This window comes from Pristiophorus japonicus, chromosome 7, assembly GCF_044704955.1.
Source record: "Pristiophorus japonicus isolate sPriJap1 chromosome 7, sPriJap1.hap1, whole genome shotgun sequence".
NCBI classification, from domain to species: Eukaryota; Metazoa; Chordata; class Chondrichthyes; family Pristiophoridae; genus Pristiophorus; species Pristiophorus japonicus.
Window position 1 is genome coordinate 143982070 of NC_091983.1, and position 15678 is coordinate 143997747.

At 46.4% G+C, this 15678-nt stretch overlaps 1 protein-coding gene across 5 annotated transcripts in view; it reads right to left on the reverse strand.

Annotated features, from left to right (window-relative positions):
- Positions 1–12363: 12363 nt before the first annotated feature.
- epha7 (eph receptor A7) overlaps positions 12364–15678 on the reverse strand; it is a 312075-nt gene continuing 308760 nt past the window's right edge. For all 5 annotated transcript variants that reach the window (XM_070885388.1, XM_070885387.1, XM_070885386.1 and 2 more), the window contains one exon: positions 12364–14646. In XM_070885388.1, coding sequence (XP_070741489.1) covers positions 14532–14646 — 115 coding nt within the window. In that variant the 3' untranslated portion in view covers positions 12364–14531. The remainder of the gene's footprint in view (positions 14647–15678) is intronic.

Genomic DNA, 15678 nt, shown 5'->3' on the forward strand with positions numbered 1-15678 from the left:
CAGTCTAGGATGGTCAGCCCTCTAGTTGGTTCATCGACATATTGGTCTCGAAAACCATCCCTAATACACTCCAGGAAATCCTCCTCTACCACATTGCTACCAGTTTGGTTAGCCCAGTCAATATGTAGATTAAAGTCGCCCATGATAACTGCTGTACCTTTATTGCACGCATCCCTAATTTCTTGTTTGATGCTGTCCCCATCCTCATTACTACTGGTTGGTGTCTGTACACAACTCCCACTAGCGTTTTCTGCCCTTTGGTATTCCGTAGCTCCATGGTGCAGAAGGGAGGGACCCAAATTCGTAGGACACTGGAACAGGCCCCGGCAGAGGCAGGACCAGCACAGACGGTCCGCATCCGGGCAGGACCGGAACCAATATCCCAGGTGGAGCGCCCGCCTGTGCTGCCGGGGAGGGGCCAAACCAACACGGCTGGGGGATGGGAACCCACGCAAGGAGACAGAGGGAAACAGAACGGGGGCAGAAGCAAAAGACAGAAAGAAGAAAAGCAAAAGTGGAGGGCAGAGAAACCCAAAGATAGAATAGAGAAGCTAAGGTTGTTCTCCTTCGAGCAGGGAAGTTTGAGTGGAGATTTGATAGAGGTATTCAAAATCATGAGGGCTACGGGGAAAGGGCGGTGGTGTGGGAATAGCTGAAATGCTCTTGCAGAGAGCTGGCATGGGCTCAATGGGCCAAATGGCCTCCTTTTGTGCTGTAACCATTCTATGTTGGGGTCCAATTAGTTCCCAGTCAGATTTTTAAAATTAATTTTTACAACAAATAAAAATGAGGTATATTTCTTAAAGCAGAAAATCTCATGAGAATGAAGTTAGCAAATTCATAGGAAATAATGGGAAGCAATATAAATTACATTTTTATTTATGATTTAGAAACTTGCTCTGTACTCAACATTATGATTGTCCTCCTATTTTTCTATTTGGAGTGCAGAAAGAGCCAGCTATAGCTGCTAGTTACTGCCCATTAGCAGCCTGATCTTAATTCGCTGGCAGCATGTGGCGTAGTGACAGACCTGGTGGATGTACTTTAACTTGCCATTTCATCTGACCCATGTAAAACCCCCACATCCCGGTCATTGATGTGCTGAATTTCCTCGCCAGATATGTCGATGGGGCAGGAAACAGCAGCGACGTGAAAGACTTGCACGGGATATGGACCAGCAAGCGCCAGATCCAGGTCACCATGAAGGTGGACGCCAGCGGAACCATCCTGCACCCCCCCCCTCCAGCTTTGCCATCGGAGGAAGTCGGGGCTACATGGTGTATGCTGGCCAACCCAACGTGTGCCGGGCCTGCGGGAAGGCAGGCCATGTGGCGGCAAGCTGCAAAACTCTCATCTGCCGAAACTGCAAGAACCAAGGCCACCAGACAAAGGACTGTAAGGAGACCAAGTGCTGCAACCTCTGTGGTCTGGCTGGGCACCTTTACAAAAACTGCCCCAAACGCAACTTCAGCTATGCGCAGGCAGCAAAGAACATTGCACGAGAGGAGGAGGAAGCCGAGGAACACAACGCTCCAGAGGAGAGCCACACCCTCCACCCGACGTGGACTTGGAACAAGTCGGCGAGGAAGAGAACCCTGCTACGGCGAGCTGCGAGACACCAGCAGCCAGCAGCGAAGCTCTCCCCCAGCGCACCGAGTCCAGCAACGAGGAGACAGCAGACGATGAAGCGGGATGGGAGATCGTCAAGAAAAAGACCCGCAAGCGTAAGGAGAACAGGCGAGCAAGGGCTCGTGCGGAAACGACAGGGAAGAGGTGGCTACCAAGCTCGACAGACAGCAGCGGCGGCAGCTCGTCTGATGAGGAAAGGCGAGAAAAAGCCTCTCACCACCGACACCAAAAGAAGAGGCAATACGCCATCCCACAGCCACAGGCGACCGGGAGCAGTGAAGCGACCAGCACAGCCCTGCTCCAGGAACCCGCGAGCAGCGAAGCACCCAGCGCACTCGAGCTCCGGAACACCGGGAGCGAACCAGCGACCAACGCAGACCAGCTCCGGGATAACGGGAGCAGCAAAGTGCCCAGCACACCCCACCTCCGGAATACCGGGAGTCACGCAGTGATCGAAGCACACCACCTCGAAACCGCCGCGACTGAGGAAAAGAGGGAACCACCAACACCAGGCGAGGACAGTGCAGAGGACATTACGGACTTACTCACAAAACTGCAGCGGTCCCCTGGTCGAAACACCCCCACAGCAGAGGACGACGACTACGCCAGCCCAGGTGTAGTAGACTATGATAGTAATAACCTATGCATGCTAGAAATGGCCATTGAGCACTTAAAGGACAATTTATGTGAAGTGTAATGTTTGAAACTGTAAAAAATAGCCTTGAAATGGATTTAAAAATTGCTAGTATTAACGTGCATAGCATAAAATCTACTACGCGATGTGTTTTCACCTTGGGGTACCTCGCCAAGGTCAAAGCGGACCTGCTGTTCTTGCAGGAGTGCGGTCTGCCGCACTCCAGCAGTTACCGGCAGTGGTCACGATGGTGGGACCATGGACCATCCATATGGTCAGGAGGCAACGACAGCCGATCTTCCGGCCTAGGCATTCTGTTGCGGGGAGGCCACTTCACCATCACCGAAGTTAAGGAGGTGGTGGACGGCCGCCTCCTCGTAGCAGATGTAATGTACAAAAATTCCCCTCTAAGGCTAATTAACGTGTATGCCTCGCCTCTCAGAAGCGAGCGGCTGGCCCTCTTCCAGCAGCTCCCACTGCTGCTGGCGACGTCCAGGCCGGTCATTTTGGGCGGTGACTTCAACTGCATCATCGATGCGGCTGGACGATCCAGCAGAGCCGACAGCAAACTGGACGCCACGTCCAGACTCCTGATGGACGCAGTAAAAGACGCCAAGCTGTGCGACATCTTCAGCAACCCTGCAGACGGAGCACTGCGCAGATACACCTGGTCAAGACCAGACGGGTCCGTCCGTTCCAGAATAGACTTCCTGTTTGTGTCCCACACGCTCAAGGTCAGATCCACTGACGTCACGCCGGTGTTCTTCTCTGACCACTGCCTCTTACTGGCCGACTGTCGCCCACAGGAAAACCAGAAAGTTGGCAGAGGGATATGGAAGCTGAACGTGAAACTGTTGACTCCGGAAAACGTGGAGGAACTCAAGAGGGATTACAAAGGTTGGAGAACCATGAAACCCCTCTGCGATTCCCACATGCACTGGTGGGAAACAATCAAGACAAACATCAAAAGGTTCTTCATCCTCAAAGTTGTTCAGGAGGCGAGAGGGAGACAGAGGGAATTGTCCCAACTCCAGAAGAGCATGCTAAACCTGCTCCTGTTGCAGTCGATGGGAGTCGATGTCGCGGAGGAACTCGAAGAGGTGAAGGGTCAGCAAGCCTCGCACTTTGCCTCAGAGTCCTCCAAAATCATTTTCCGCTCCAGAGTCCGCTCCGTTGAGCAGGTTGAGACGTGTTTGCGCTTCTTCTTCCAAAAGGTACACAGGGGGAGCTCTGTGATCACCAGCTTAAAGGAAGAAGACGGTTCTGTGACGTTTTCGCAGCCTGACATGCTGAGGATCAGCAAATCCTTCTATGCCGGGCTGTATGACGTCAAGCCCACAGACTGCGCGGCCTCCCAGTCATTCCTGTTGTCTATCACGGAGGTCCTAAACGACAGCGAGCGGGAGAGTCTGGACCACCCATTAACTCTGGACGAGATGACAAAGGCCGTCCGGTCCCTTGCGACGAGTAAAACTCCCGGAAGCGACGGCTTGCCGGCTGAGTTGTATTCGGCTCTGTGGGACTGGATGGGCCCAGACCTGCTGGAAGTGTATGAGAGTATGCTTCTGGCTGGCAGTATGTCAGAATTAATGAGGAAAGGCATCATCACCCTCATCTACAAGCAGAAGAGGGAGAGGGAGGAAATCAAAAACTGGCGGCCCATTTCGCTGCTCAACGTGGACTACAAGATCCTGTCAAAGGTCATCGCCAACAGGGTCAAGTCTGCTCTTGAGCTGGTGATTCACCCAGACCAGACCTGCGCTGTCCCTGGCAGGAAGATCTCTGATAGCCTGGCGCTACTCAGGGATACGATCACCTAAGTGCGAGACAGGGGGGTGGACACCTGCTTAATCAGCTTAGACCAGGAGAAAGCCTTTGACAGGATATCGCACACGTACCTGATGGACGTGCTCTCCACAATGGGGCTTGGGGAGGGTATCCGCAATTGGATCCAACTGCTCTACAGAGACATCAGTAGCGCAGTTCTAATCAACGGGTGGGAAACCAAAAGCTTTCCAATCAGATCTGGAGTCAGGCAAGGCTGTCATCTCTCGTCTCTCTCGTTTGTGTGTTGTATCGAGCCCTTTGCCGAGTCCATCAGGAAGGATGCGGGCATTAGAGGAGTGACGATCCCAGGCAGCGGAGGCGCTCAGGTCAAGACCTCCCTGTACGTGGACGACGTGGCCATCTTTTGCTCGGATCCGCAGTCGGTCTGCAGATTGCTCACAATCTGCGATCAGTTTGAACTGGCCTCGGGAGCGAAGGTCAATCACAGCAAAAGCGAGGCCATGCTCTTTGGCAACTGGACCGACCGATCCTTTATTCCCTTCACCGTTAAGCCAGATTACCTGAAGGTGTTGGGAATATGGTTCGGAGCGGACGGGGCGTGCGCCAAAAACTGGGAAGAGTGTATTGCCAAAGTGAAGAAAAAACTGGGATGGTGGAAGCTGTGCTTCCTCTCCATGGCAGGAAAGAACCTGGTCATCAGGACTGAGGTGCTCTCGGGGTTGCTGCACGTGGCTCAGGTCTGGCCCATCCCTCGCTCCTGTGCCGTGGCAGTCACCCGGGCCATCTTCCACTTTGTCTGGAGGTCCAAAATGGAACGTGTCCGCAGAGACACAATGCACAAATCTCTGGACAGTGGTGGAAAGGATGTTCCGAACGTGGCTCTCATCCTGATGGCCACCTTTGTGTGCAACTGCATCAAGCTGTGCACAGACCCCCGGTACGCAAACACCAAGTGTCACTACGTGCTGAGGTTCTACCTGTCCCCGGCATTGCGAAGGACGGGCCTGGCCATGCTGCCTCGAAACGGCCCCATCAGTTGGACCATGCCTGCCCACCTGTCCTTCGTGGAAAAGTTTTTCACAAAAAAACCCCTTTGACCACAAGGCCATAAAACAGTGGTCAGCACGTAACGTCCTGGACGCCCTACGAAAGGAGGAGAGGGAGGACCCTGTCGGGTGGTTCCCTGAGCGGACTGTCGAACTCGTTTGGCAGAACATCTCATCACCAGAGCTTTCACACAAGCACCAAGATGTAGCTTGGTTGGTGGTGAGGAGGGCCTCACCCGTCAGAGCCTTCATGCACAGCCGACGTCTCAGCAACACGGCACGGTGCCTCTGAGTCGGCTGCGGGGCAGATGAGACTGTCACCCATCTCCTTCAGGATTGCGCCTTCGCAAGGCAGGTTTGGAAAGAGATGCAGTGGTTGCTGTCGAGGTTCATCCCAAGCAGCTCCGTAACACAGGACTCTGTGCTCTATGGGCTGTTCCCAGGGACACACACCAAGATAGACATCACCTGCTGCTGGAGGGCCATCAACTCGGTCAAAGACGCTCTTTGGTCCTGCCGAAACTTGCTGGTCTTCCAGAGCAAGGAGATGTCCACGTCTGCGTGTTGCAGACTGGTGCAATCCAAGATCCAGGATTATGTGCTGAGAGACGCACTTAAAATTGGTGCAGTCGCCGCAAAGGCACGGTGGGGAAGGGCCACAGTTTAAAGCCCTTCTGCCAAGGTAAACCCGGGGGCAGGAATCAGTAGAAAACTCCCCTCGGGCTGTACTTCTTTTTCGTGTACATGGAGCACCATGAACTGTCAACACCTATGTAGTGCCATGAACAATGTAAGGTCTGTTTCGTAATGCACGTTGAAAAGAAAAAAAATTTAAATGTACCGTCACCCATTCCGTGTAATGTATAGTGACACATGTAATGTAATTTTGTTGAATGTACTACAAGATATCCCGTATTGTAGCAAATTGTACTTGAAATGGAAAGCAAGGAAATGCATCGAACGAAACTTCCGTCAGCACCCAAATGTAGTGTGTGGGATTGCTGACCGCAGCTAAACGTACTGAACTGCTTTTGAATGTACTGTACAAATTTTTTATATGAATAAAGTATATTTTGAAATTTAAAAAAAATTTCATCTGGCCCAGACACAAGCTAAATTGGTGCTTAGCTTGGCTGGAATAGGAGACTGCCCCCTTGACACATTAAATATAGGATTGTATAGGATATAAAGCACAGAAACAGGCTATTCGGCCCAACCAGTCCATGCCGGCGTTTATGCTCCATTCGAGCCTCCTCCGGTCTTTCCTCATCTACCATAAAATAAAGAATACTTTTAACAACAAAAATAATAGTCTCGGAATGAATGAGAGTACAAACACTGCTTATGCAAGTTAAACAACATAAAAGGCGTACCGCTTGTTTAATAATGACTACCGATATTATTTAATGTGAGTACAGTGTTTAACATAATACAAAATAATGGTACAAATGTAATTTTCATCAAATAGTATGGCTATACTGTACAAAAGGGAAACCTATTGAAAGAGTCAGAAAAAATAAAATGGCTTGTGATTCTTTGTAACAGTTTTGATTATCCAAAGGTCCAGTGATGGTGGCAATCACTCTTTAAGAAGGTTCCCCTGGATTTTCTTTGCAATTTTTTACATGACACACCAACACAAACAAAGGAGCTAAAAAGCAATCTGTTACATTTTATTAAAACCAGTGTATCCTCCACAATCTTGTGACTGTCCTCAGGGTAAAGCATCAAAAGCACAAATAATACCAGGTTTAAGATGACACACATTTGTTCTGGATGTGTGGATATAGATTATTTTTTTTACCTTTGTAGTGGTTTATTTGCCTGTCAGCATTACTTTCAGACATGCAATCATGTCACGTATACCATCGTACAAGTAGCCTTGTGTGCTGCATCCTTGGAGAATGGAACAAACTGCATCCCTGATGTGATCCCTGCTGTTTGCTTCTGCACCAAACTCCACCCACTCGAATCTTGCAGAATATTTTCTAGAATAAAGCCATCATTTTCTGACAGGCCTTTGGGATGGTTATTTTGTTATAGAGAAGTGGGGATTATAATAAGAGTTGCAAAACAGTAAAGCCATTAAAATACAATATTAAAAAAACACAAGTGTTAGAGCAAAATTGAAATTAATTTGCATCTTCAGGAAACAAATATGTCCAGTTTCACAAATGAATTTTTGTTAAATTGTATTTGTGCGACTGTTTTTTCCCTACATAACAACAGTCAATGTCATAGTGACTGCACTGCAAAGTCATTCATTGTATGTGAAGTGCTTTGAGCTGTTTCTGAGACCCTTCTTTATTTATTTCTTCCTTTAATTTTCGTGTAGCTATGTAACTGGTGCAGTCATTATGTTGAGCCTGCGTGCTTCTTTTATTTGTGGCTAAAATCTACTAAATGATGTTAAAGTAAATTCCATTTACTTCACTCAATCTCACTTCTCTCCTTGAAAAAGGAAAAAAAAATCATTCATCCTGTAAACCATTCCTTGTTTTTGGCACGGCGTTCCAACTGCAAAAACATCCAGCTCCTGGCTGCAGGCCTATACCTCACAATATCTGGTTTAAAACCTGACTGCCTCCCAACACAGGTCGTTTCCTTATTGTTAATTTTGGCCCCAGGAAGCAGAATTGCAGTGTCCACATGAACAGAATCATCCACAATGCATGTGAATATTTGTTGCCCATCTGAGATGAGTTAATAATTGCTGATCATCGTGGATAATCTGCTTGGGATGAAATGGAAGACCCTCATTGTATTAGTTTAAAGTAGATTGTAAACTGTGACATTCCACAAAATGGCTCATCTGACTTTAATGCACATCTGCAACACTTTCAGCCTGTAGCCTTATTTAAAAAAAACCTGTGCACATTCACTTCATTATAAAATACAACACTTAGGGACCGAAATTGAGTCCTGCCGCAAACGAGGCGCATCTACTGTTTTTGAAAGTTTTCCATGGGACGGAGATACTGGAGAAATTCACATCTTTGAAATGTTTTTTGTCCGGGTGTGGTGCTCTGGTCGGCAGTGGGGCGGAAGTGCCCTTGCAGCGGGTCTGCACGTCGCCAATGTTACCACGACACAGACGTGCCGCATCGCGCTATCGCGTCACAACGTCCCTCCCCTTCAGTTGAAGGGGAGGGCCGCTGCGAACTCTGCAGCCACTTTAGTAGCAAACTATCAGGGAGGGTGTCGGTTGGACCCAAGAGGGGGTGTCAGGCTGCCAGTTGGTGGCCCGGCATATCTGTCGGGCCGACATAGTAATCAACATGGCGGCAGCAGCAGTAGGTCTTCCCCTTTAAAGGAAGCTGCATCACCGCTTTAGAAGGCCACAGCCTCACTGGACCATCAGGGAAAAGGTTATTTTGGCATTTTGGCTGGGTGGGCAGAAGATTTTCCAAGGGGAATGTCGCCGTCGGGGGGTTCGATTGGCGGTGCGCTTGGTGATGACACGCTTAACACCGATTGGCAGCAGTAGAGTAGTGCGGGGGGGGATCGGGGCACCGCCGGGAAACCTCGGAAGGACAATTGGGCTCTCAGCGGCCATTCCATGAAATGTCGCGGCCACTCCACTCCGCAGCATGGCCGCCGAATTTCAGGGGTAACAGGCCTTAAGGATAGGGGCAATTTTGGCCCATATGCCAATATTTATGAAGCCCTGGATCCCATAAGCTTTTTTAACTGCTTTCTCAACCTGCAAACCTGCACTGCCACCTTCAATGATTTGTGCACATATACCCCCAGGTCTCTGTTCATGCACCCGCTTTAGAATTATACCCATTAGTTTATATTGCCTCTCCTTGTTCTTCCTACCAAAATGTATCACTTTGCACTTTTCTGTGTTAAATATCATTTGACACATGTCCGCCCATTCCACCAGCCTGTCTCTGTCTTCTTGAAGTCTATCCCTATCCTCCTCACTGTTCACTATATTCCAAGTTTTGTGTCATCTGCAAATTTTGAAATTGTGCCCTTCGAGTGATTACTAGATATCAAGAAAAGCAGTGGTCCTAATACTGACCCCTGGGAAACACCACTCTATACCTTTCCCCAGTCTGTTCACCACTACTCTCCGGAGTCAAAATTTACCTCAGCCCGAAACGGGTTGCACCTTCCGCTCCTGAAGTATTTTTTCCGCCGCATCTAATGAGGTCGCCTCTTTTGGTAAATTCAGTTCTTTGCTGCTTTTTTTGAAGCGGACCGGTAGTCGGTCGTAATTGATCGGAAGTGAAGCGGTATGTACTCTAGAGGGGTGGTATTGAAGGTGGGACAGAATCTCCGCCATTGTCAGTCAACAGTGGCCGATGACGACGTCATGAGGCACGTGCGTCACCATGCTCTCCCCTTCACTTAAAGGGGAGAATCTTCGGCATTTAGAAAATTCGGTCCACTGGACCACCAATGAAGGTTTCGGCCAGGCCAGCGGTCTGGCACCCAAGAGGGGGTCCGACCTGGCAGTCTGCCGACAAAAAAAAACTTTGGCAACCGCAGCAGTGCACCCTCCTCTTGAAGGGCCATGGCTCACAGACTGAAAGCAAGGTGCACTGACAGAAAAAAGCTGTCGGGGGCACAGCGCAGAAGATTAAAGATTTTTGGAGCTAAATTTCACAGGAGGTGCATTGGATGAGCATGAAATTGGCAGTGCGCCTTTTGATGATGCACTTTGGATGGTCGGCAGCAGTGGGGCGGAAGTGGGGACCGCCAGAAAAATCCCTGAACTAAATTTCGCTGGCGGCCATTGGAGCAGAAGTCAGTGGCCACTGGCGGCCTGGCCGCTGATTTCTGGCGGTAAGTGGCTTTTTTGGAAGCTGAATTTTGGCCCCTCTGTTTTCTATCACTTAGCCAATATCATGTTGCCACTGTCCCTTTTATTCCATGTCTATTAGGTGGCACTTTATCAAATGTCTTTTGGAAGTCCATGTGCACCACATCAACCTCATTGTCCTCATCAACCCTCTCTGTTACCTCAGCAAAAAACTCAAATCAAGTTAGTTAAACACAATTTGCCTTAAACAAATCCGTGCTGGCTTTCCTTACTTAATCCATACTTGTCCAAATGATGGTTAATTTTGTATCCGCTTATCGATTCTAAAAGCTTCCCCACTACCAAGGTTAAACTCTAATACAAAAGCAAAATACTGCGGAAGCCGGAATCTGTAATAAAAACAGAGAATGCTGGAAATCTCAGCTGGTCAGGCAGCATCTATAAGAGAGAAAAACAGAGTTAGCATTTTGGGTCGACTGCCCTTCGTCAGAACTGCCGAATGTTCGAAAAGAGCACATTCTTAAGCACTGAAAGGGGGAGGGGAAGAAAGAACAAAAGGGAAGGTCTGTGATAGGGTGGAAGGCAGGGGAGATTAGAGAGACAAAAGGGATGATGGCCGAATTGAAATGGTAATGGCAGGAGTTAGAAAAAGGTAAATCTGGATAGGGTGTGAATGGCATAGTAATGACCAGCTGCCATTATAGACAAAGAGAAAAAAAGGAGAGAGAAGAAAAAAAAACATTAGATGGGGGGTTAACCTGACTGGCCTGTAGTTGCTGGGTTTATCCTTACACCCTTTTTTGAACAAGGCTGTAACATTTGCAATTCTCCAGTTCTTTGGCACCAGCCCCGTATCCAAGGAGGATTGGAAGTTTATGGTCAGTATCTCTGCAATTTTCACCTGCACTTCCCTCAGCATCCTAGGATACATTCCATCCGGTCCTGATGACTTATCTAGTTTAAGTACAGCCAGCATTTCTATTACCTCGTCCTTATCAACTTTTATCCCTTCCATCATCTCCACCCATCCCTCTCTACCTACATTATCATATTCATATCTCACTAGCCACCCCTCACACTCATCCTTGTCCAATCATACCAACTAATAACTCACAAGGTTTAGCAAATGTTCATGTAAAGTTTCTGGTAATGTGTCATCAAACACTTAAATCTTTGTTTTCAATACTTTGCCTTCTTGGACAGAATTTTGTGCACCTTTGGAAGTGGCTTAGTGAGTTGTAGTGAATGGTGAGATATAACGGTATCTCCTGCAATTGTGATGAGTGTGAAAGAAATGACTTGTAGGGATGATGGTGCTGGTGTGAGGTGGTGCCAACCTGGCGCATCATATGGCACCAGGGTGTACACCATCAGGTGAAGTAAATCTGGCCATTGTGAGGCATTCCTTACCCTCCTGGGCAGTAATGTGGTCAGGTGCTGATGCCCTGTATAGCATCAGGTGATGTGGAGAAGGCTGGTGTTGTTGGTGTTGCTGGTGTGCCTGGTGCTGCTGGTGTTGGGCTGATCATGGTGGGATTCTGAGGACTAAGGTGAGATTATTTTCAAGGGCACTGATGCTGCTGGAATAGATGCGGCTGAAGTTGAGATGACAGTTGCGATCTGTCAATGGTGAGAGATTGCTCCAAGGTGACAGTGAATAGAGCGTTCACTGAAAACACTTCCAAACTGCATAAAGCTGTCAATATGCTCCTCCGCCACTTGGTGCCGGGTCTATAAAGCGCTGACAGACCCGACACTTGCAAAACTGATGTGGAGGCAAGTTGACAGCCTTGTTGAGTGGCAGAGCAGGCTCGAGGGGCTAGATGACCTACTCCTGTTCCTAATTCTTATGTTCCCGACCCGCTGTCAATCTTTTTCTACCTTGACAATGGACCAGCCTCCGAACGCGCCCTCTGAGTGCCAGCAAAATTCCGGGTGGTGGGTTAATGTCTCACTCCAGAGACTTGAGCACAAAAATCTAGGTTGACACTCCAGAGCAGTACTGAAGGAGTGTTGCACTGTCGCAGGTGGCGTCTTTCGGATGAGACGTTAAACCGAGGCCCGTTCTGCTCTCTCAGGTGGACGCAAATGATACCATGGCACTGTTCCGAAGAAAAGCAGAGGAGTTATCCCTGGTGTCCCGACCAATATTTATCCTTCAATCAACATCACTCAAAAAAAACAGATTATCTGGTCATTATTATGTTGCTGTTTGTGAGAGCTTGCTGTGTGCAAATTGGCTGCTGCGTTTTCACAATACAACAGTGACTACACTTCAAAAAAAGTACTTAGTTGGCTGTAAAGAGGTTTGGGATGTCCGGAGATCATAAAAGGCACTATAGAAATGTAAGTCTTTTTTTTTCTTTTGGGTCAGATAATTTATTCAATGGTGACAGTATATAATAACCTGGACTTTAGAAGGAGAAACAGAGCTAAATAAAAAGTCCATAACATCAAGCAAAATAAAACCACTGGAAATCATGGAGGCACTTTTCAAAAAAATATATTTACAGTCTTTTACAAAGAATTGAAAAATAAGACCATCAGAATAATCACGCAAAACCTAATGAAATATTTATACAGATTCCAAGATAACAGAATACAACATATTCTGGTGAGAAAAGAAAAGCGTTTTGAAACTATATTGGTCCCTGGCGTTCTGCGGGAGTTCTAACGGTCTCCTGGCATAACTCCAGCAGGTCACTGGTGCAACCTCCAAGTTAAACAGTGGAAATTACCATCCATGTACACCATTTCCCTGGAGGCGCTGCTGGTCTCCTGCTGGAGATGCTGCAAGTCACCGAGAATCCCTGTGCCATTTCAGGACCACTGTTTCTAAATCAAACACAATAAATAATAGAATGTATAACACCAAAAAAAACCACAATTATAAAAACACTGTACATGATCTGAAAAAGTCAGAAAAATGGCATCTCTTCAGATTTTTTTAGACAATGTTTGCTAATCTACAACCTTCTTTGGTCCTAAATGTGATTTTTTTTAACTTTAATTATTATTATGTACAACTGAAAATAAATGAATTGTCTGTGATTCTCTGTCAGTGAAATAGAAAAATATAGTGCATTTTCAATGTGTACTGAGTTCACTACAGACAGACCTGTGTAAAAAATGACAGTATAAATAAATTACAACTTTTACATCGAAGCGTTCACATCCCACAATGCCAGTAGATGAGACTGGAATTCTGATCTGATTCGTGGGATCTCTCATGATACAATCAAAAGCAACTTAAACAGCTCCACTCTTTGGAATCCTCTGGCAGTCAGTGCTGACCAGGTTACCATCATTTCTGCTATGGTTGAGTACAAATGCAGATGAGAAATATCCAAATGAATAGAAGATTGGTTGGGTTGTACCAAATACAGAATTCTTGATTTGAACTCTCTCCCATATTTGTCTGAGAAATGAGATTTTGACCAGAGTTCAATAGGCTTGATTGCTTCCTTCAATCATCTTTAGATTCTTCTGTGGATTTGCAGATTGAAGCCGACCTGTATCTTGAACCTTTGGACAGGCTCACATCCATTCCATGGTCTGTGTCACCATAGCACATTTGAAACGCAATTACCTAAAATCTGACACGCGGTTCCTCAATTCCCTTTGTTACCATGTTACATTTTACAATTCATGTTTCAGTTTAGTCTAAGGCTGGACAAATCAGGTAAGTAAAGAAAAGATGCGTGCTTTTACCATCCAGTTGACAGTGAACTTGATGTGTTTTCTCCTAATTTTATTGTTAAACTGTTTCCATCATCAGTATATTTGCTAAGGTGCCATGCTATTGTATGAGGCATGGACTACCTATACTGTACTAAAAAAAAATTCTGATGCAATGAACATTACTCCCTTTTTCATAATCCAGCCTCCATATGTTTAGGTTTTTGTGAATAAAATCTTAAAGGAAAATGGAAGTCTTACGAACTGGCAAATTCCTTCCTGAAGTCCATGGGAATGACTTCACTGACACTAAATAACATTTGGAAGTTCTTGTGAATACTAATATGTACCAAAAGGGAAAGCTTATCAAATTTAAACTACAATGGCCGCTGCCTACATGTACTACAAGTGGCATAGCAGTTTTAAGATCATCAAATGGATAAAATAAATGGGGTAAATAGGAGTGTGTCATGATTAATTAAGAACCCAGGGCACAGATCACCTTCTTTTGGTTCTACCCAATATTGCAGGTCAGTAATGAGAAGATGGCTGAACGAACACCATTCAGCAAGCACAAATCTTAAAAACAATTTAATTGATTAACCATAACATGGTGAATGTCTTTGACAAATATAGTCTACGTAAATTGATATGTACACTTTTAAAAAGCCCAGTAGACAAAAAAGGATGTTAGAACGCTCAAAGTTTTTCTTTTGCTTTTGTGTAAGGTTCTAAATGATGCAGGTAGTAGTTTCTTCATAATGTGCGTGTTCCAGCCACTCGTTGCATACTGTTATACGTTCTCTTTGTTCTTTAGGTGGCTTGGAGGAACATTGTTGCACATCTTCCCTTGAATCTCTGATCCATAACAGGAAGGAACTTAGAAGAATGTTGGTACTGACAGTACTTAGCAGCAGATGGTATATTTTTCTCCAAATTTTAGTAAAGTCTGTTCCCTTTGCACGAAGGGAGAAAAGGTCTGTTACACTTGGATCCCTGTGCCATGCAAGTGCAGCATCTGAGCTCTCATAGTCTGAATGCTGCTGATGATCTTCTTCTGGTGGCCAATTAATGTAATTCCCAAACTCATCACATCCCTGTGTAACAGAAAGGCACAATGATTGAAAACACAAGCTTAACTCGATACAGCAAGTTAAAGCTACATTTATGCAACAGAGCTGTAACATGTAAAGCCATAAGAAAGTAGGAATGAGAAGTATTCATTGAGTGCATCCTGCTGATTCTGTCACTTTCAGGACCTCTTCTGGCCATTTAAAAAAAATCTCCGTCCTGTGCGCTCATGTGTATCAATTTGAAATTCCCCCAGCCCCTACTGAATCAGGAATCTCCTTCAGAAAATGTACTACACTTAGTGTCAAATCTGTGACGAAGTTGCTCCTTCAGTTATATTTAGCTCATGGCTTAATGATGGATTATAGTGATGCGCCATAGTTTCTATACCTTCGTTCTCCAAAATCTTTCATTTATTTTACTGATTCCTTTCATTATTTTACACTCTCTCCATAATCTATTATTTTTTAATGAAAGTATATTTACCTTTTGAATCTAGCTGTACAGTATTCTATTTGTCTTTACAACTGCTGCTATACATTGCCACAGCACTGTCAGTGTTTTGTCAGCTGCTGACCATTCTATCCTTCTCCAGCACCTCTCCACCGTCGTCCAGGTGGGTGGGACTGCATTTGCCTGGTTCCATTCTTAGCTATCTTATCGTAGCCAGAGAATCACCTGCAATGGCTTCTCTTCCTGCCCCAACATTGTTATCTCTGGTGTCCCCCAAGGATCTATCCTTGCCCCCCTCCTATTTCTCATCCAAGTCATTCTTGACTCCGAGGGACTGCCTAAGAAGAAGATTTCTCATCTATATGTTGCCCCTTGGAGACATCATCTGAAAACACTGCGTCAGTTTTCACATGTACGTTGATGACACCCAGCTCTACCTCAATACCACTTCTCTCCACGGTCTCTAAATTGTCAGACTGTTTGTCCGACATCCACTTCTGGATGAGCAGAAATTTTCTCCAATTGAATATTGGTGGTCCCCGCCACAAACTCCGTTCCCTAGTCACTGACTCCATCCCTTTCCCCAACCCCTGTCGGAGGCTGAA